The sequence below is a fragment of the Hipposideros armiger genome, unplaced genomic scaffold (assembly GCF_001890085.2).
Source record: "Hipposideros armiger isolate ML-2016 unplaced genomic scaffold, ASM189008v1 scaffold_194, whole genome shotgun sequence".
Lineage (NCBI taxonomy): Eukaryota > Metazoa > Chordata > Mammalia > Chiroptera > Hipposideridae > Hipposideros > Hipposideros armiger.
Genome location: NW_017731544.1, coordinates 136,054 through 158,572, shown reverse-complemented (window position 1 = coordinate 158,572; position 22,519 = coordinate 136,054). Strand labels below are relative to the sequence as shown.

Below are 22,519 nucleotides of genomic sequence, written 5' to 3'. Positions count from 1 at the left end.
TTTATATATAATTTATATACCCATTAAATACAAACAATGAATATTAGAAGGACGAAATCACAGTGAGTTACTGGGACTTTGGAGACTGAAATCTTTTTCTTCTCAAATTTCTTTAGACAATTTCTAGAACTCCTCACCCCAAAGTGTTTGCTAAATGCAACCTCAACTTCTCCTCTGCATTCACAACACTCAAACTCTCAACAACTCCTAGGACACACTGGAGGCCTGGCTATTAAGCTTCATTGGCAGCATCCTCTGCCTACAAAAACTTCCCGCTGAAGCTCATTTTATCCTGTTTGAGAAGCCTACAATTACCGTGAAGCATAAATAACAGAAACTTTCCATCTGATGCTTTTTATTTCATTATAAGAGCTGAAAACCTCACACACCTATCACCTGTCTGGACCTCGGCCTCGCAGCTTGTATCAATCCTGGGTTTTACAGGTACCGGAATGGTGTTCAGCTGGGCCTCGGGCTGCTCACCACGTTGCATGCCCACAGCCGGAGCCCGTGGGGAGCGCACTCAGAGTGCGGCTGGGGGCTGGGGGCCGGGGGCCGGGCTGCACGCCGGAGGGCGAGCCAGCGCCGCGCCTCCGGCTGATTGGCGGGGCCCGGCCCCTGGGGGCGGGCTCTACCCCGTTCTGGCCCGGCCCGGGGTGGCTATATTGGCACCGTTTCTGCTGGGTTAAGTCGCTTCCTTGCGCGGAGCTGGACCTAAGGCGAGGGCTTGTGAGGGCGGCGCTGGCGCAGGAAGCGGAGCGAGGCTGCTGAGAGCGAGCAGGGGGCTGCGGGGCTGTAGTGAGATGAAGCAGCGGCTCAGGGAGCGGAGGCTGGCGGTGTGGCGAGACGGGCCGGCCCGGGGCTGGGGCTGCTGCTCGGGAGGCTGTTGAGGCGCCGCGGCGGCCAGTGCGAAGAGCGGCGGGCGAGAGAGAGGAGAGCCCGCGGAGCGAGGGGGAAGCCGGCTGGCTCGGGTTGGCCTCCCGGGTTGTGATCCCCCGGGTGGAACCATGCGGGTGGCCAAGTGGCTGGCGGGGCTGCTGTACCAGCTCTCGCTCTTCATCACCAGGTCTTGGGAAGTTCACTTCCACCCCAGGCAAGGTGAGGTCACCGCGCGGCGCCTTCAGCGGCGAGGTGGGGGCTCGGGGCCCGAGTGGGACAGGCGGACTGGGGGTGGCGGAGTGAGCGGCTCAGCCCTTTGGGGGGGCCCCTGGCCCTGCAGGGGCTCCCGGGACTCCCGGATTAGTTAGCCCCCAGCATCCTGAGAGGTTGCGGGTGCGTCGGGTTTCGAGGAATCGAGCGAGGGGTACATGACTCCCTCCTGGGACCACGCGGCGGGGGCGCGTGGGGCAGGGTGGCGCGTTCGCCGGAGGGCACGCGTCGGCGGCGGCCGGGAAGGGAAAAGGGCTGGGGGAAGGAGGTGGGCTGCTCGGGGCCATGAGTGCCGGGGTCCTCGCTTGGGGAGGGTGGAGCAAGTCGGGGGTGTGGGAAAGCAGAGCACGCACACTCATCGAGCGCACGTGTGTGTGTGCGCGCGCGCTCGCCAGCCTGTGTGCATTTGTCGCGCCCCCGGGTGTATCGGGACCTGGGACCTTGAACCTTTGGCGGGACGTTTGGTTGAAGAAGCCTGGGGTTGGGGAGTTGGAAACGCATCGTGGGGGGTGGGGGTGGGGATTCAATGGCTATATCACTGTGGTTTGCAGAAGCGCTGGTGAGGACTCTGGCCTCCTACGAAGTGGTGACCCCTGCGCGGGTCAATGAGTTCGGCGAAGTGTTCCCTCAGAGCCACCACTTCAGCCGGAGGAAGCGTAGCTCGGAGGCGCTGGAGCCCACGCCGTTCAGGACCCACTACCGAATTAGCGCCTACGGGCAGCTCTTCCAGCTGAACCTGAGCGCGGACGCGGCCTTCCTGGCGGCTGGTTACACCGAGGTGCACTTGGGAGGCCCCGCTCCCGGGGCGGAGGAACGCAGCGGGGTGCCTCCAGACTTGCGCCACTGCTTCTACCGCGGCCAGGTCAATGCTCACGAGGATCATACAGCTGTCTTCAGCCTCTGTGGAGGCCTGGTAAGCGCCCTCGGGTCCTTTGGCATTTTCTTGGGATCTGGTGAAGAGCTGCATTCAGGCAGCCGTCACGTGGGTTCTTCCGAGTTGGTTGGTGACTCGAGATCAGAGTGGGCCACCCGAGGGATTAACACCTATTAATAGATGAACCCAAGCTAGATGGCACGCCTCCCTACAGTGAGAGGGGCTGGGAAGAACAGCATGTCTACCTGCTGGGCAAAATTGATTCTCCTGAGCAAAGATGAGACTTACTTGAAAGTGTCAGACAGAGCCTAGGCTAGTGAGTCAGGGAGTGGCCTTATGAGGCCTCTGTTACAAATGAAGTGTGATTTCACTCAGACACATCCATTTCTGACCACCTATTGAGGCAGAATCTCCTGCGTTTACTTAACTTTGTTCTTTGGATTTAGGATGATAGAAGGAAAAGAATGAATACACATAAAAGGAAAAGGTTTAAAAAGGAAGAGTTAGGCTTTTGATAATATGGGGATGGCTATTAATCTGTGAAGTACAGAATAGAGAAGTCGAATCTGCCTGTTTAAAAGGCATGGTTGTTTAAAAATGTATCTACATGTATCTTCAAAATGTATCTACAAAGGCCTTGGTGTCAGCCAATGGGCGTTAGAGTGACAAGAGCAAGAGATGCAGACTTGGTAAAAACCTCACTGTGGAAAGAGGAAATGAAGTGAAACACTGGGTTCTATGTGTTTCATTTGTTTGCCTCGAAAACAGAGGTTCTAAATCTTTTTTTGCCATGAACTTCAGCAGTCTGGGGAAGCCTAGGACCTCTTCCCTAAATTCTTCTAAAATAATAACTTGTATCTTATTTTACACATTTAAAATTATGCAATTGGCTTCCTTTTGGATGCTAACAATAATCAACCATGTTACAACGGCTACAGTTGCTGGTGTGATGATATAGACTTATTGAATAATGCATCATATAATACCTATTGGGGAGGGCCCTGCTTACTACTATACTTTTCTAATAAGGGGTATGAATGGTCCAGACAGCTACATCAACTCGAATGTGATACAAAAGTGCCGTTTTATTGGTAACAAAGTCACAATGTCTGTGGTTTTGCCTACAGTTATAATGGAAGGAAATCTGAAGTGTCAAAGGTTAGTGAAAATGAAGATGTAATGCTTTCCTTTCTGGGTTCATAGACTCCCAGATACATAACACTTCTGTTAGAACAGAGATGAGCTCACTTCATCAACTCCTCCAATACATATTCAAGAAGAAACAACTAGGACTTCAGTTACAGGATTCTAGTGTTTTCCCCAAGTATTTTTTTTTCAAATTTTAAGAGGAATTTCAGAACATCAACAGTGTTTATTCTTTGATTAAGTAAAAAATTGAAAGGGATGAAATATATGGTGATGGAAGGAGAACTGACTGGGTAGTGAACACAAAACATGATATATAGATGATGTATTACAGAATTGTACACTTGAAACCTATGTAATTTTACAATTGTCACCCCAATAAACTTTAATTAAAAAAAAAAGGAAAAAATTGAAACAGTTCTCACCAGGACAAGTTTAATACTTCCTCTCCTCTCAGGTTTATTGATGTAAGATGTCTTCCTGGGTGTGATTATTGGTTATTCCTAAATAAATTTGGAAATTCTCTTAAGTCTTTTTCATGCTATTATCTTGAGCTATATTTACATGGAATGCCTTGAACAACTTTTTTCCTTTCTGCTGTGGGTAAATGTGAAATGCTTGCAGCATTAGAATGGCAGAAACACACTAATATTTACATGGCCACCTAAACATCAAAGGAAAGAAAAATACTCTTTTCTATAACCTTTCAATATAATGTTTAGTTTGTCTGGAAAAGTCTATATTGACTATCCCACATTTGTCATAGTCAATATGTTTTCTTGATTTAGTATTTTATGGCATGGAAAAACATTCCAGATGGGAAGCATTATTAGGAGCGATGTTTCTGCTCATGTTGATTCATAATGTTGGCGTAGTTCAAATTATTATTCAGTGTCCCCTTTTGAAATCAGAAAACAGTTGGAAATGTTTAAGTCTTAACCGGAGTTCATCCTTTCCTGTCACTGTCAATTTGGATATGGTGGCTTAAGTCACGATGCATTGTTAATCTGATTTATGTATGCACTTTTATTTCTGATAGACTTATTGATATATCAGAGTTTAATTTAACATTTTAAAAACTTACTTTCATACCTATGTAACTCAGTTTTATCTTAATTTCTTTGTATTTTGAAGACTACGTTGAAGACATTAGTCATGGTAGAGATAGAAAATTTCCAGTAATACAGCAAATAGAGATACCAGGATCTAAAAATCTTTTTTTTTTTTTGTAGTGTGATCATGAGCAATTATAAATCTAAATTGTTAATGAGGCTAGTTGTGTTTCTTTGATCTTATTTTTGATATTAGTACTAAAACATATGTATTTAATTGTGTATTTTATTTCTAACCTGACTCTGTCATTAACTTTCTTTAGATTATTGTTACATCAAATAGTAGAGCTTCTGGTAGGTTTTAAGAGTCTATTTGTCATTGTATCAAATTCTTCTTTCTCATCTCAGGTTAGACTTTAGATCCGGATAAAACTGTGGTACCCACACCCTGGCCCAACTGAATTGTTTGCAGATCAGTCTTGACACAATGCTCCAGAAGTCAATGCCAACCTTCTGGCCCTGTTCCTGCTGGCTTCCCGACTTACCTTTGGGATTTTGTGTCTGAGACTGGGATGATCTGGCTTTGACCTCTGTCAGGCCATTAAACCCTGAACGAGTTTTTGAGTCAGTCTTGTTAACTTAGGGTTCTCTTTTTTTCTAGTTGCTCTTTGCTTTGTTTTAGCTTTGCTTTTAATCATGAAGGGATGTTGTACTTAATCAAATGTTTTTTTCCAGAACATATTGAAGTGAGCATGTGATTTCCTCATTTTTTTCTGCTCATGTGTGTTATACATCTCTGGATTTAAGCATACATTGACCATTGATGAAAATGGACCCCATACAGGGCCATTCCATGTTCTATCTTTGTATTGTTTGGGAGGAAGGTGGGAAAAATCATACTGTCTATCCTCCAGTTTCTCTAGTCTCTGATTTCCTTTGTGCCTCAGTCTCTGTATCTTTCTGTCACAAGCAGCTGAATTCTGGACCTGAGAACTTGTGGCCTTTCTTTGCTCAGTTAGGGCTCGCCGACTCCTTCCTCCTGGGCTCTCAGTGGTAATGCATATCCCTCTGTCTTCTGGTTGCAACGTAGATCTAATTTCTTATATGGTTGATGCATTCATTGTGCAGACCCCAGATACAAGGGTCACTTTGCCCCTGCTGCAGTGCCCTCTCCATGTAGAGTTGGTTTAGTGATGCTACTGGTAATCTCCCAGGCCCCTCTAAGGGTCTGAAACCCTCCATGGCCTTTGAAAGTCAAAGGGGACTTGGTTCCCCTCTTTGCCAAACTCTGCCACACCTCTAATTTTGGGGTGTGTGTGTGTGGTGGGGGGACTCTTTCAGAGGGTCCCTTCCCTGAATCCCACATAGCATGCTAAAGCACTTTCCTTGGCAGTTTTGTTTAACATGTTTGTCTCCGGGATCTTAACCCCCAGTGGAGATGTTAGCACACATGCATCTTTCCAACTGTTTGCTTTGCCACCATCACCCTTTTCTTCCTGGAATCTACTGAGTTCCCCTTTCACATCTCAGTTAACCTGTTCCCCTTCCAGCTTTCCACTTGAGGTAGCATCTGTCCTTCCTTTCTCTGGTGGCTGCTGAGGAATGTGACTTTCAGAGGAAAAGGATGCGAAATTTAGTATTTTCAAAATATCCTGTACATACAACCATTTTAGAAAATGGACACCCCAACATGTATATAGATTATGTTTAGTTGCTAATGTTGCTTTAACTCCAAATAATGTGAATTAATTTTTCTTTTAATTTCTACATGGTTAATTTTTTTCCACTTCTAGAAGTTTTGGTATTTACATGTTTTTCTCATTCATTAAATCACTGAACCATGATGAGTATTGTTCAGTTTTCTTAAGAGTTTTGTCCCCAAGAACCAGAAGGGGCTAAGAATCTGCCATAAATTGTTTTGTGTGCATAACTTTTGCTTTTCTAAAATCTCTATAATATTTTTCTCATAAGTATAAGTATGTATCACATAATTCAAACATTTCTGAATAGAAGTTGATACATTTCTAAAATCTATAGTAGATATGAAAATAGAGCTGAATCATAAAATTACCTATAATGTTATGGGTGAGACTTTGTTATTAGTCCACTGATGCACATTGATACAGAATGTATAGTTATCAGGTCTTCATATCCGTATATTCAACTATAAACTTTGTTTTCATGGTCATAGTAACAATCTTTTCATAATGATGATACACTTTTGCCAAAGTAGAAGTCAACATTTAATAAGTTGGTGTATTTTTGGCATATACTTGTCGCGACAGCATGTATAAATTGTACAGCGGCTATTCCCCACAACCCCTGTACTCCACTCGCCCTCTTCTCATATTACCTGGTGGGTTCCATTCTTCCAGAGGCCCTCAGGGTCGAACCTGACCACCTAGACCGTTAACTTCACCATTTCTTGGTGGGATTTAAAGCAATGAAGTCTTTTTGGTTGAAAGAAACAGTTTCCAGATGTCATAAAACCAGACATTGCATCTGGGTTATACAGTATTCTCATGGAGTAGCTTGCAGTGGCTGTGTGTACTTTTTTGAAGTTTCTCATATGAACCATTCTACAGCGTGTCAGCCACTAATGCTCTCTGATGACTGATTATTGAGTTGCTCTAGTAACTTCTTGTTCAGACAAGAAATAATTGTATGGAAACAATCAGTAGGGTCGTTGCAGGATTTTGTCTATTCTGGGAAAATTTTATTTTCTAAATTCCTACTTGCCCAGAACTAACACAGCCCCAAGTCATTACACGTGCCGTTCTGTATTCATATTTTTTTTTGTTGAAAAATTCATAAGGACCTCCTTTAGTTATTCATGACATCAGTCAAATCTTCAGTCAAACAACACAAGGGAGAATTTCTTATGCCTCCACTTTTAACATTCTAGAGTTAGTCTAGGGTCTTCCAAGAAGCAGATGGCAATATGGGATTAAATGTGCAAGGATTTTATTTAGAGCAAGTGCCTGTGATAGAGAAAATCAGGAGAGAGTGATGAAGTCTTAAACAGATGAAGAGAGGACGAGACTGTTGGGTGGAAGCATCCTAGGCTGCTGGGCAGTGTAAGTAAGGCTCATCCAAGCACGCCTCAAGCCCAATTTGGTAGGGAGATGAGTCCCATGCCTCCTAATAACGAGTTTACCCTCAGCATCCTCGCTACACTCGGACCGACTGGGTGGAGCACTTTGGAGATATGGCCAGAGCACAAACACTGATGGATTTCAAAGCCCAGCAGCACAGGCCCTGGGCCAGTTATGCCCAGCTTTCTCAGGGCCACCAAATAGTGACACCAGGCACACACATACTTAATGAAAATAGTGCAGGAGTATAAAAAGTGCTGTGTGAACTTTGAGGAAGGAGTAGTTAAGAGTGTTATGAGACCTGTGGAGAAGGCTTCTCAACTGGACTTTGAGGGATGAATGAATATATGTGGCTAGGAAAAGGGCTTCTTGTGGGTGTGTGTAGCTGAAAAGCAGGGCGGGTTGGAAGGCGAGGGTGAAAGGTAATGTTGGAGTCAGATTGTGGAGGCCTGGAATGCATTGTGAAGGATGAGGGTTAGTTCCATGTGTTAGGAGAGGTCTTCCCTTAGGCACAAGGGAGGAGTTAGTCACTGAGAGGACTACTGTTGTAGTCCCTCCTGGGTAAGGAAGAGAGGCCACTTGAGGTGTGTGGTTTTAGTGGTGAAGAAGAGTGGGTGCCGGTGGAAGGTACCCCAGTGGTTCTCAACCGGGAGCAGTTTCCCCCTCCACAGGCGACATTTGGCGATGTGTGGAGACAATTTTGGCTGTCACAGATGTGCAGGGTGGGAAGAGGGGAAGCTATGCAGAGGCCAGGGATGTTGCTAAACATCCCACAATGCACAAAACGGCCTCCTACAACAAAAATGATCAAAATGTCAGTAGTGCTGAAGTTGAGCCAACTTGTAGGAGACCCATTAGAATCTTGGGCCATAAGAGGAGACCAAAATGGCTCTAATGACTCTAACTTAAATGACTGAGGGACCCTGGGGCCTTTAACCAAGAAAGGTAATGACAGAGGAACAGGTTGCAAGAAAGAGATGATTATTCTAGAGATATGTTTGGTTCTATCATAGGTTTACTTTAATCTTCATAATTGTTTGCATTTATATTTACTCTTTTTGTCTAGAGCAGGGGTCAGCAAACTGCGGCTCGCGAGCCACATGCGGCTCTCTGGGTACGTACATGTGGCTCTGAAGTAAAATTGAAAATGAAAATAAAACTATCATAGTTTCACTTATAAAATTTTTAAAGGATATTATTCACATAATGGTGATTTCATTTGTTTTATGGCTCTCGAATAATTTTTAAATTGTTGTGAGGGACAGGATTGGCTCTTCCGTCTCAAAAGTTTGCCGACCCCTGGTCTAGAATGTCCTTTCCTTGAGCTGCTACTCATCTGTCCAGATCCATTTTGAGCCTTTTTTTCTTTCCCCTGTTCTTTTCTAGACAGAGCTGACCAGGCCTTCCCACTGGGTGTTTTATGCATACTATATCAAGTTGTAGTTACTTGTCCATACTTCTATCTCATTTGTAAGTTTTAAGTTATTTTAGCACACAATGCAGCATATAGAAATTCTCAATACATCTATGACTGAATGAACTAAAGCAGCTTTTACTAATATGTACCAAATAATTAGGTTAGCTCTTCTGTACATCATTCAGTACAGGAAAATTAGCAATTTTAGTTTATGTATTTGAACATAAAATATGTATAGACTAAATCTTTTTCAGATGACATCTAAGTTACATTCCAGTCACATGGGCTTATACTTTTTTTCCTTGTGACTTTAATCTTGTTTTGTTTATAACTACTGTGTTCCATAAAATATAGTTAATTAAGCTGTCCAATTCATATTAATATTCAGAGGAAGAGACGGATTGTTCCCTATTTTTCAACAAATGCTTATCAGTCATTTACATACTAACCACCTTTAGATATTGGTGGTACTAATGTCCTTTTGCAACAGCATTAAATTTATTAACAGTATTCACGAGGTACGTAAATGATTCATTACCATGGTAGTAGCATGGAGGAGGCATACCGACTCTTGACTGCCTCAGTCCAAAGGTGTCCTCTCAGTCCAAAGAATGTACACCGCTTCCATGGACATTCTATTGATGGAAACTAGTTGCCTGGCTCTACCTTGATGCAGAAGGCTGGAAGATGAGGAATAGCGATATGCCCAGATGGAAGAGGGGAGGGTAGATACCAGTGATCACCAGCAATTTTTGCAACAAGGTGTCTTTCTGTTCACCAAATTTCTCTTTGCTCTTCCTACACATCAAACATACTCATCTTCAACCCTACAGGGGCAGAGTCTCTGGCTCAAAGTCCAGGATCTCTGGGTAATACAGTCATCTTCTTAAAGTCCAGATGTGGCTCTTTGTGGCTTAGCAACTAATGAATTAATAAGACAAACTATCTGTACCTTTCCTCAGCCAATGTACAGCATGATCAGCATGGCTGCAACCCTAACGTTAGCTCAGGAGACTTTCTTGATGAGCATCCTTGATTCATGTTTCTGAGAAGTCCATGAGTCACCAAGGTCCCTGGTTCTGGTTCTCTCGGAGGACCTTGCCTATCCTCCACGGCCATATTTAAACTAGATTCTGGGGAGGATGTTATGGGGGGTGGAAGGCGGGGCTTCAGTAATGCTAGAGTAATTCTGAGCCTGTAGGTTACAATGAAAGCAGTCAAGGCTTCTTTAGTCCAGGTTCATGGGTCTTTGACAATATTATCAGAAACCTAGTTGACTTCTGATGACAAACCAAGTTTTGACAATTGCTTCAAGTTAGTTTCATGTGACAGTTGCCAAAGCCTAAAAGGTATTTATGTTAAATCCGAAGACCAAGAATCTCTTATTATGCAAAACAAAATACTGGATTCTCATCCTACTGGTAAACCAAATAAAATCCCTGCTATATTGAAGATGTAGAAAAACATATATTCTGTAAATAGAGAAAACAAAGGGAGATATAGCAAATAAAAAATGTTTGCCTAGATAATTGAAGAGTACCATATATCAAAATAACTAAGTTAAAAGACAGACTAGGAAAATATGTTATAAATATGACAGATGGTCTGACAGGTGTAGGCATAGTGTCCCTATAGATATTATATATATCTTTCCAAGGAATGTTGACTTAAAACATTTGACAGTATATCCTGAACATATTTCCATTATATATCTATGAATTAGTTCGTAATGATTTATTGTTAAATTTCTCATTTCTATAATGACTTTAGGCTTTATTTCTTCACAGATATTTTAGTAAGAGGTTAGGAGATGCTGTCCTGGGACCTCACTCCCCAGACCCTATAAGAATGTGGCTTTTCTTTGACAGCTCTCTGCTTTTAATGAGTTCATATGACTTGAAAAACACCTCAGTGCCTACAAGAAAGAGAAATATCATGTAATTTAGTCGTTATTAATGTAGCTCAGACACCATTTGAACCTGACTCATTTGGGTAGATGAGTCTTGAGTCTTTGTCTTATTTTCTTGATCCTCATGGGCAAGGACTTCGTTAGAGAGCAGTGTCTTTTTAGGCGAGGCATCAGTGACACATTTCCTCTTTTATTGTCCCCTCTCACTTTTATACTGGACACCTGGAAGTGCCCTGTGGAATGGGGAATAAAGAATGCTGCTAAAGGAGAGAAGAAAGACTCATCTTTTTAAAAATCTTGCAGTGAATTTTCTGCTTTAGACTTCTGGAGCCAATTCTGTTTTCTTCATATCATGGATTCATTCATTCAGTGTGCGCTTATGTAGAATACAGTATTTCCTAGGCATGACCAGTGAGTGGTGTTATAATGAGAAACTGTCAGGAAGATAAAGCTTTTGCACTGAACAGAGTATCCCAAAATAAAGATGAATCTCAGAGTTAATCTTCATGACCTTTTTTACATAACAGTTATACTCTGCCTAGGGTTAAAAGGGTGGCTGTAACATTGGTTTTCAGTGGAGCTTTTTTTTATGTATATTTCAAGATATATTCACTTTCAAAAGTTATTGATGTTATTTTAACATGTGTTGTCTTTCTCAGGAAATTAAGTGGATAGAATTATTTCTATTTTGTTTTACAAGTTATGGGACTTGAGGTCCAAGATATGAAGTGACTTGCCCAAGGTTCCATTAATGCAACCCAAGACTCATACATGGGCTCTCTTATTACAGATAACATCAAACTGATTCTCATTATATGACATGATTAAAGATGGAAAAACTAAATCTTTAGACTTCATGGTAGTAATTACCACTGATCCAGCTCTTAAGTGAAAATCCAATTTTATTAATAGTTGGGAGCAATTTGTTACTAAAATTTCTCATTGTAGGCTTTAATTGCCTTGTTCAATGCTACCTTAGTTTTTAATGTTCTCTAGTTACCTAAAGTAATAACTAAATGATTTGGGGAAAGAGTCCAAACAGTTTATATTTTGTACTTGTTTTTACCCTTCAATGAAATCTGAGAGTACACTATTGGTTGTTGCTATAGTACATGTGTTTGCCATGTATTTGGGGAAAAAATATATGGATGAATGCCATGATACTGAAATAAGAACATTTCGGAAAAACAATTGTATAAAAATCCTCTAAACATATAAAAATGTTGGCCTATGAGAGTAAATTGGAACCAGTTGTACAATCATTTACTGCCTTTCCAAACAGCTTGGCAAATAGAACATCATTGCTCCAAGTAATTGGGAAATGCTTGCCCAAGTGAAAACTAGTTTTGCTGCTTTTAATAGTCATCAAATGAAAGTGTTTGGAACTTGATTGGCATTTCTCATGAATCAAACTGCAGTGCCCATCTGCAGACAGGGAGGTTGCTAAAAATATTACCTGATCTAAACATAATTCTATGAACCACCTGTTTCCTTACGTCTTCCAATTCCTTACCAGGTTCTTTTCCAAGTTAAAAAAAAAAAAGCTTTCTTAGGAGCCTTTAGGCAAAGCTCTAATATTTTTATTCTTTGAACAGAAAGTCCTCTGCGTGGAGTGGATTACAGAAAAGTTGGTAGAAGTAAAATACTTTTAACTATTTCATTGATAAATACAGGGGAATCACTCTGAGGCCAAATTATTTGCCATTTATTCTTAAACATAGTATTTTAAAACATAAAGCTTTTGTTGAAGAAAAGGCCTTTGACTTATAAAGGCAAATTCTTAGCACGCTTGGGTGTTCTAGCACGGCTTACAAACTGATGGACTCTGGACAGAACTAGATTCACTTCTCACCTGGGAATACAGCTTGGACCCATGTGCAGTTTTATTGTAACATTGTAATAGAAGTAACTCATAGTCAGGTTTTGATTTAAAGGAGTCCAAAAATGTTCCATGGTATAAATATTTTCAGTGTTCTTGAGGGAAAGTGTGCCCTGATTCAAAATAGTTTTGTAGGTGCATTTAGATTAAGTAACAAGTTACCACATGTCTATTTGTATCTTTTCCAAGATGCTATCACATTTCCCATCTTCAGCATAGTTTTTTTTAAAAAGGCAGAAAGCGATTTTCCATGGATCCATTTACTGGGACTTCAAAACCAGTGTCTTTGTAATTTATAAATATAGCTGAAATTATCTTCTGGGAGAGCAGAGAAAGCTGGAATTTTGGTATATATTAGAAAGAAGTGGTTGTAGTTATATCTTGAAAACGCACTGATAGAACTAAATAATACTAGAGTATATATAGGCCACTGGAAAAGTATTATAAAATAGATGAACTCTGAATATATAGCTTTTTATTTTAAGACTAATGAAATTCCATCACATATACTGAAATTATAATTGTTAAGCTTTTTAAAAAAGTATAGGGCTGGCCGAGTGGCGCGTTGGTTAAGAGCCGGCTTGAGACGCCAGCTTTGAGCAGCAGGGCCCCGGTTCAGATCCCACATGGGGGCCAGTGACACTGCCCTCTACAGCTAAGATGGTGAGCAACAGCTCGACCTGGAGCTGGGCTGCCATGAATTGCCGGCAACAGCGTAGGCTGCAGCCCTTGCTGCAGTGGGCTGCCATAAGCTACCGTGTGTGGCCGACAGCCGGTGTGAGCTGCCAAGAGCTGCTGTGAGCAGCCGTCCAGAGACTGGCGAGTGATCTGCCTCACTTGGGAAGAGCGCAATGATAATATCAACATGGGCCAGTGAAGCAAAGTCCTCCACAACTAGACTGAAGAACAAAAGGACAGCAACTTGTCTGTTCCCCTTCCCCGATTCCCCAAAGCTGTTCCCCTCCCTCAAATCCCCAATAAAATCTTAAAAAAAGTATAATCCTAACATATTAGCACATTACCTTAACCAAGAATGTCTGAACATTTCACTTTTCAACATTGAAATAAAATTATGTATCTTAAACAAGTCCCCAAACTACCATAATTTAAGAATGTTAGAGGGAGAAAAAAAGATTATTAAAGGGTAAATGGGAAAAATCAGGTGTTCTACCATATTTATTACAAAAAGTTTCATTTCTACAGATATATATTGAGTGCCAGCTATGTTTCAGGCAATGTTTTAGGTTTTGGAGCTGTAAAAATAGAAAACACCTTGTTACCTTTTGAGAAAAAATTGATCTAGATAATTATGAGTGTAAAGAGAACTTTATGACTGCAATTCCCTCAATCATTTAAATGGCTTTAAACGAGTATTCAGTTAAAAGTGACATAAAATGTGTTTATTTACAGTAAAATTTAAAGCTGTGATTTCAAAGTGATCTCTATATAATATTAAGGTATATATAATTAAAAAATAGAAACGATGCCTCATTCACTGTAACTGGCCTTATAAGTGTCTATAATTCAGTAATTCATATTCAATTCTGAATTGGTTCTTCATAGAAATATGCTTTTCTAAGTGGAGAATGCAAGGTTTTAAATGTAGATAAATGTATATCTGTATATTCTGAAGTGTAATGAGTGCTTTTTGATGTCACGCATAATGAGTGACCCTTTCTGTCCAGCGTCTCCTACTGCACAGCCCTTGCTGGCACAGCTTCAGCCTCACTGTTCTCTCTAATTTGAACCTGCCAAGCTTTTCCTGTCACTGGGCCTTTCAGGTACTGCTCCTTCTGTTTGGAGAATCCCAGTTTTCCATGGTGACATCCTCATTATGCTAGCCTCAGCCTAGAGTGCCTCCCACTTCACCCTCTTGCGTTGTCTCATGACCTTGTTTTATTTTCTCCATTGCACCTGTTAGCACCTGGCATCTTATATTTTCATTTATCGCCTGTCTTTTCCTCTATAAGTCGTTTGAAGGCAGGGATTTTGTCACGTTCACCTCTGTGTGTCTAGCTCCTAGAACTATGCCATGCATGTAGTATAGGTTCTCATTAAATATTGGTCAACTATTTTGCCGGGTTTATAAATATTGGTGTATGATGACTAGTACAGTGTAATGGATTGCATGAATCGTGTAATGCATGAATAGTGGAGCCAGGCTGTCTGGGTTCCACATCTTGGTATCGTCACTTACTAGGTGTAAGACTTGGACAAGTTACTTAAACTCTGCTGCTCATTTGTCTCACCTGTAAAGTGGGGAAAATAATATAACTTACCTCAAAGAGTTATTGTTAGGTTGAAATAAATTATAAATATATGTAAATGATGTCTGTTGTGCATATTGGAGTTAACTATTAATATTATAAATGCCTACCCTTGATGATTTAGCCTTTCCAGACTAGAGAAAGGGATCTATCTACAAACGCTGACCATCTGAGGGCTTCTTTCCACTCCCGTCACTACCAACAGATGTAAGCCCTTTTTAGTTCATACTTGATGGCTGAAACACCCCCTTGCTGGTCTTCCCTTAGCTGCACCATGATATTATTTAATCTTCCAAAGATTGCTTTGACTCCTCCCCCTCCTTCCACTTCTCTTTAAACCCTTTAATAATTCAACAATGGAACCCTTCTCAGAATGTTTTATTATTATTTTTTAAAGATTTTTATTGGGGAATTGGAACAGCGCTGGGGAATTGGGGGAAGGGGAACAGACAAGTTGCTGTCTTTTTGTTCTTCAGTCTAGTTGTGGAGGACGTTGCTTCACTGGCCAAAGTTGGCACCATCATTGCGTACTTCTCGGGGGAGGCAGATTAGTCGCCGGCTTCTGGATGGCTGCTCACTGCGGCTGCTGGCCACTCACGCTGGCTGCTGGCCACACACGGTAACCCATGGCAACCTACTGCAGCAGTGGTTGCAGCCTATGCCGTCGCCTTCGACTCACAGCAGCCCAGCTCCAGGTTGAGCTGTTGTTCAGCATCTTAGCTGTGGAGGGCAGTGTCACTGGCCCTCATATGTGGGATCTGAACTGGGGTTCCCTGGCGTCCCAAGCCAGCTCTTAACCAATGTGCCACTCGGCCGGCCCCCTTCTCAGAATGTTTTAAAGTGCCTAAAATACAATACAAAATCAATTATAATGAAATATAGTTATCAAGATATAAAAAATAGTTATGTAAATTTTTACTTTTTAGCACATCAGATAAGATCTAATGGCAGATCTGATAACTATCTTAATATTGCACATAAACAATATTTTGAGATTGCAAACATCTTCGTGTGATGAAGATATTGGTGCTTCTTTCCACTGGCAGTGTCACTGGGATTTGTTGCCTACATTTATAACTGAAGAAAATGCTAAATTTTAATTAGAGGTTAATGATAAGGATGTAACTTTATTTCACACTAGTTTATGGACTCTTTTTGATTAACACACCCCTGTATGCAAGTCTCTATTCTAGCGCCAGCCTACATGTCCAAATTTGTCCTATGTCTACTCAACACAAGCAGTTTACAAACAGTAGGAAATAATAGCTTTTATGCTTCAACCAATATTTACTGTGTACCATGCCTACTATGTGTCAAGTACTATATTGAGCAATGAAAATTCAGTGCCTATATGTAGTCCCCTGTCTAATGAGGGAGAATAATTACAAATAGTAAACAATTATATAAGTACATAGTAAATGCTCTGAAGAAATCAAACTAATATATTATAATGAAGTAATCTATTTTCAGGAGTATGGATGTGGTTTCCTAGATAGCTGGTCAAAAAAAACCTTTCTAAGTAGAGGCTATTTAAGCTGAGACTTGAAGTATAAGATGGAGCCAGCCAGGTGGAGAGGGAGGGGTGTGAGGTGACCTGTGGGAACTGGAATATTTTAGGCACAGGGAACAGTGAATATGAAGCCCCTGAGGTAAGAAGGATGCGGTACCTAGTCCTTCCTGAATCCCCCTCTTGCTCCCACCACCTCTACCTGTGCTGTTTCTAATAAATTCTTCTCGAGTTTTTTTTAGTAGCAACCAGGCAAACAGAAATTTAGGTTTTTTTTCTTTGTTTGTTACACAAGTAGTAGTGAACTATACACCTTGTTCTACAGTTCTATATTTTGCTTTAATAATTGTATTGGCGGTCTTTTCATATTGTTACATAGTGTTTATTCTCCTTTTGTCTGTAACCACAAGATATTCCAGTGTGTGGGCCATACGATAGTTTATGTAAACAAGCCCTGTCAATGGACTTTTGAATTGGTTCCAATATTTTGCTATTTTAAAAAAGGCTATAGTTAATAAGTCTGTAAGTGCTTATTTCACATGTGTGCAAATATACAGTATTTGTAGGATAAATTCTCAGAAGGGGAATTGCTACCACAAAGGGCAAATACATTTATAATTGTGGTAGATACTGTTAAATTGCTTTGCATTGTGATTGCACCAATTTACATTTTCAATGGCAGCATATGAGAATGCCTGTTTTCCCAGATACACATTTGAAGCATGTTACAAAACTTAGATTTTTCCAGTCTCATATGTGAAACGGTTTCTGTTTAGTATTGATTTCTGTTCTTCCTGAGTGAAGTTTAACATTTTTATGGCCTTTAAGTAATGGTTAGAATGTCCTGTCCTACTCCAAAGTTATAAAAGAATTCTCATTGCAATGCATTAAATATTCACTTTCATCATTGATTTGAGATACTGTCTATATACAGTAATACTAAGTCCTGTATGATTTAAGATTTATTGCTTGCCTTTCTATTCATTTCATTGGTCTGCTGGTCTCCGTGTGCCAGCATTATAGCATTTAACTAATGTGGCTTTATAATATTGTAATATCTTCTAGTCCTAGACCCACCTCATTGTTTTCTTACAATCATCTTGGCTATTTCTTTTTTCATATGAATTTTAGAAGCAGTTTACATACTAGAAAATCTGTTGGTGTTTTGCTCAATTGGGATCTTATATTTATAGATTCATTTGGGGACTCTCACTATTCAAGAACAAGGCAATTGGTTCCATTTCAGTTTTCTTTTGTGGTTCTCTAGTAGTGCTTTAACATTTTAGAGACCTTAAAAATTTATTTATTTTATTCCTGGGCATTTAATCTTTTTATTTGTAAATTGAATTGTTTCTTCCATAATATCTTTTAGTTCTTTTTATATATGTGAAAACTACTGAAGCCTGTATATTTTACCTCACTGGAGTCACTTAATGTTTATAGTAGTTTTTCCATTAAATTTTTATTTTTTAAGGTATATACTGATGTTTTTGAAGATGACAATTTTAGCTCTTCCCATTCAATTTTTTATAGCTCCCATCTCTTTTATCTAATTCTTTTAGTACAGGTGGTTCTGGGCATCCTTGTATTGCTGACCTAGAAGGGAATATCTTGCATGTGTCTTTGTCATACTATCTTTGGACTATGATTTAGTTTATCTTGTTAAGGGAGCAGCCATCTATTTGTATTTCATTGATAGTTTAAAAATCAAGATGTTTATTTAAATTTTTTCAAAAGCCTTGTAATTTTGTTCCTTTGTATAAGTGATTGTAATGAATTATAGATTCATTATATATAATGAGTACAATTATATAATGGATTCCCAATATTGAACCGTACTTATGTTCTTATGATGAACTCCATCTTGTCATATATTATTCTTTTCATGTGTTGCTGAATTTTATTTGCTAATACAACTTAGGACTTTTATCTTGATATTCTTATATGAGCTTGTCCTATATATATTTTTTGCTTTGTTTTGGTGCTGTCTTGATCATGTTTTGTTATAAGTTCACACAATCTTCATAAAATAACTTGAATGTTTTACTTTTTAAGTATTTTGGAACAGTTTACATAACAATGGAATTATCTGCTCTGTCAAGGCTTGGTCGAATTTCTCTGTGAAATCATCAAGGCCAGGAAGCTGCGTGATGTAACTCTGACACCGTTTTCTATTTTTCGATAGAAAACCGATGTTTCGATTTTTAACATTTCTGGAGTTATCTTAGTAAATTATATTTTTCCCTGAAAATTATCTCTGTCATAAGTGCTTTCTCTCACTATCTGTTTTTCTGCTTTCCTCAGGCACTGGCATCTTATAACCTTTCTATTCTAACTGTCCTACCATCACTGTGACCATAATTCAAGTTTTGTTACCTCTCTTGTGTGTTATAGCCTCTGTCTTATAACTGCTAGTATTTATTTTTGATGTTACCATCCATAACGCACAGTGTTACTGGATTAAATTTCATACCTTACAGCCTTACTCATCATCCAACATCTGGCATGTGGCAGGCACGAGAAGCATGCAGAGAAGAGCACAGGCAAAGCTCTACTCTCGCGGAGCTTATATTTTAGTGGATAGCATCAGACAAGTAACATAAGTAAAAATACATTAAGTAGTGATAACTGCTATGAAGAAAAATGAAACTGGATGAAAGAGAGCTAGGAGGCTGGGTGCCCTTTCATATAGGGTGATGAATGGTGAGCAGAGATGTGAAGCAAGTAATCGTGAGCCATCAGGGAGAAGTGCTTGAAGCAGAAGGTTTAGTTAAGTAGAAAGATCCTGAGGTGAGAGTGTACTTGTCAGGTCTGAGGGATAGCGAAGAGACCAGGAATGAAGCTCTAGGAGCTCTAGAGTGAGCCAAGGTGCAAGTGGGAGAAGATGAAGTCAGAACTCCTGGTAGTCTGTGCGCTCAGAGGGACGGGTGGTGCAAAGGGTGGGCAAATCACACAGGACATTGTAGACGGTTGTAAGAACTTGGGTTTTACTGAGTGACATGAAAAGTCATTAGAGTTTTTGTTTTTGCTTTTTGAAAGTGACACGATCTAGACTTAAGAGAAATTACTGTGACTGTTCTGTAGAGACTAGACTATAAAGGGCCATTGATTTAGTTAAGGAAGGAGATAATGTTAGGTACTAGATCATGGGTGTAGTTTTAAAATTTGGGAGAAGTGGCTGGTTGTCAGTTATACCTTAAAGGTTGAGGCATCAGGATTTGAAGATAGATTGAATGTGACATGTAACAGAGCCATCCTCGATTTCTCTCTGAGGATTTTTGGCCTGAGCAAGCTGAATAATAATGTTGCCACTTGCTGAAATAGAGAGCATTGCAGAAACACCAGGTTTGGACTGGAAGTCAAGAGTTTGGTTTTGGACATGTTAAGGTTATGAATGCTACTAATTAAGTGAAAATATTGAGAGCTAAGTTGAATATTGGAATCTGGAATTCAGAAGACAGGTCTTTGTGAAAACACTTCAGTGGCTCCTCATTGTTTACAAATTCTAAATTGTTAGCATCATATTTTAACATTTCTTATTTTCTGACCCCCAACTGACCTTTTAAGTCTTGTCTCATACCACTACCTTACATAGACCAAGCCAAACAGACTTTCTTATTTCTAGAATGTGCTTGAATTTTTGCCATTTTGATGCTGTTGCCTATGTCATTCTTTACACCTGGAGTGCCTGTCATCTCAACCCTGCCCATTGGAATACTGTCCAGTGTTCATGACTTTCTATATAAGACTAGAAAAGTGAGCCATGGAAAGGGAACTTTATGTTTAGTTGATGACATTCAGTGAATAGACGGCTGGGACTTGCTTCTGTGTGCTCATTTTAACCTATGGCACAGATTGCTTTCATTAGCGATGAAAAAAAATGTTAATTTTTATTATCTCTTTTAATTTTCAGATGGGAACATTTAAAGCACATGATGGTGAATATTTCTTAGAACCTATAATGAAGGCAGATGGGAGTGAACACGAAGATAATCATAACAAGCCACATCTTATATACAGACAGGAATTAAAGAGGGACTATTTTCTGCATTCTCATAAGCCTTGTGATGTTTCAGGTAAATTATGACGTAAAAGTATTTGCGTTATATTAGACTATTTAAATCTTTTTATAGGTTAGAATTTGCCTGTTTTCTTTAAATACCAAAGTATGATATTTTAAACAAATTTTCTTGACCCATTAGAAATCATCTAATGTCTGTATGCCATTTTGTTGTAGTAGGCTAAACTTAAATCCAAAAAAAGTATTCGGTATATGGGATTTGTAGCAATTAGCCTTAGAAACTTTTTACTTTAATCAGTTAGTCACACTAGTATGATTTAATTTTTCTCAGCAGAATTTTAGATAATTAAAAAAACTGAACCTAAGTAACAATAAATAACATATTCAATTTTGCATGCTTTTTACCTTATATAAAGGAAACGTTGTATATAGTTTTCTGTGATTACCTGTTTTGCTCTGTCTGACTAAGGTTCATCTATGTTGACGTGTGTAGCAGCAGTTCACTCATTTTCATTGCTGTCCAGTATTTGTGTGTCACAGCTCATGTGTCCATTTTGCTGTTGATAAACTTTTGGGCTGTTTGTAGTTTATCACAATGATGAACAATGCTGCTGGATATTTTTGTCCTCATCTCCTCTGTTTGAGAGTTTCCCCAGAGTAAAACACATAGATACTAGATAATCCCAATTTGTTTTGCAATATAGTTTTTATCAATTTTTACCTCAGCAATGTATGAGAGAGGTGTTTTCATCATGTTTCCTCTAAAAGTCAGACTACTGAAGACTTGTAATAGATTACAATCTAAGAATCATATATTTCTTTAAAGTGTAAATCTGTTGCCGGTAAAATACTTGTACATTGCCTAGAAGTCGTATTAAAAGCTGTGTCCATGTATGTACATGAATCTTCCGCACATCATTGTATGTCATTCTATGAAGTATGGAGAAAGGCACCTGCAGTTATCATCAAAGTACAAAATCGAGACAAAAGAGTGGGATTAGGAAGGATTTATTGGAGATTGTAGGTGTCCAGAAGCTATAGTTCCAAGCACTGAAATGCCATCTGTTTTGGGATATAATGATATGTGGGCCTTTGAAGGTTTTCCCTGGGAGTGCACTTCTTAACCTTTGCTATTATAAGAGTGCCATTTTGCAGTGGTTCTCACTGTGTCGAAGACCGTGTTTTAAAGCTATTGACATAATAGATGCCTTTCTTATGCTTTTAATATGAGCATAAGGGTTTCATTTTTATGGCTTCAAAGAGAACACAAATGGGCACAGCTTCACAATAGACTTCTACAGAAGGCAGCTTACGCTTGTTCTGATCTACCATTCAGGAGCAGCTTGTTTAATGAACTGTTTAGCTTCTTAAGAAGAAAACCACCAAGTAGACACTCTGAATGCATAAATGTATCACATAATGATATGCAGGGGTTTGCATTCACAATCAGTGTTCATTATCAGAAAGAAAATGGTTCAAGCAAAGCCAGGCTCTTTTGTCTAAACAAAGTTTTAGACTAAAGATCTTATTAGAAAAACTACAAATAAAAAGCAAATAGCAAGCTATCATTTTCTTTTAATCACAATATATTTCCCCACAACATTTATCTACTAAAATGTTAAAGGTAGTATTCTTTTTAATTCTTGAATTACCCCCATTTTTAGATACAATTAACATATATATTTTTAATCACTAAAAAAGGCAATCAATTAATGGCCGAAGTAATTAGCTGCTAATCTTTATTTTGTTCATAAAAAATAGAGTTTTGAATGTAGTTAGTACAATGTTATCAAAGGCTTTTTTTTTTTCTTGCCTAATTCACATGATCAGAAATAACTTACAGGATCTTCTATATTCTAAAGGTGAACCTTCATTCAGGAGAATTTGTCAAACAGGTGGGCCTAAAGATTCAGCACAGGAACCAAAAGGGTAAAGTGGAAAAGGGAAAGTCATTTTGTTTTTTCAATATTTCTACTGATGGTTTTAATTGATTATGACACTAAAATGTTGCAATTCATAGTGGCTTCAGCCTTGATGAATTAGATTAAATTTTTTTCAACATCAGACTTCACCATGTGCCTTGAGGCCATACAAATTATATTTGGTAGCCAAACCGAGCCATTGTGGATGCCAGGATCTCAGGTAGACATCAGACACATTCTAAGTAATATCTGGTAGAAACGGCAACTCCCTCTCCCCCTCC

General features: G+C 39.7%; 1 protein-coding gene across 1 annotated transcript in view; it reads left to right on the top strand.

Annotated features, from left to right (window-relative positions):
• Nucleotides 1–876: 876 nt before the first annotated feature.
• Nucleotides 877–22,519, top strand: part of ADAMTS20 (ADAM metallopeptidase with thrombospondin type 1 motif 20) — a gene marked incomplete at its 3' end in the record, with an annotated part of 154,610 nt that continues 132,967 nt past the window's right edge. The window contains exons 1-3 of the mRNA XM_019653064.1: nt 877–1,098; nt 1,701–2,062; nt 20,209–20,371. Coding sequence (XP_019508609.1) covers nt 1,008–1,098; nt 1,701–2,062; nt 20,209–20,371 — 616 coding nt within the window. The remainder of the gene's footprint in view (nt 1,099–1,700; nt 2,063–20,208; nt 20,372–22,519) is intronic.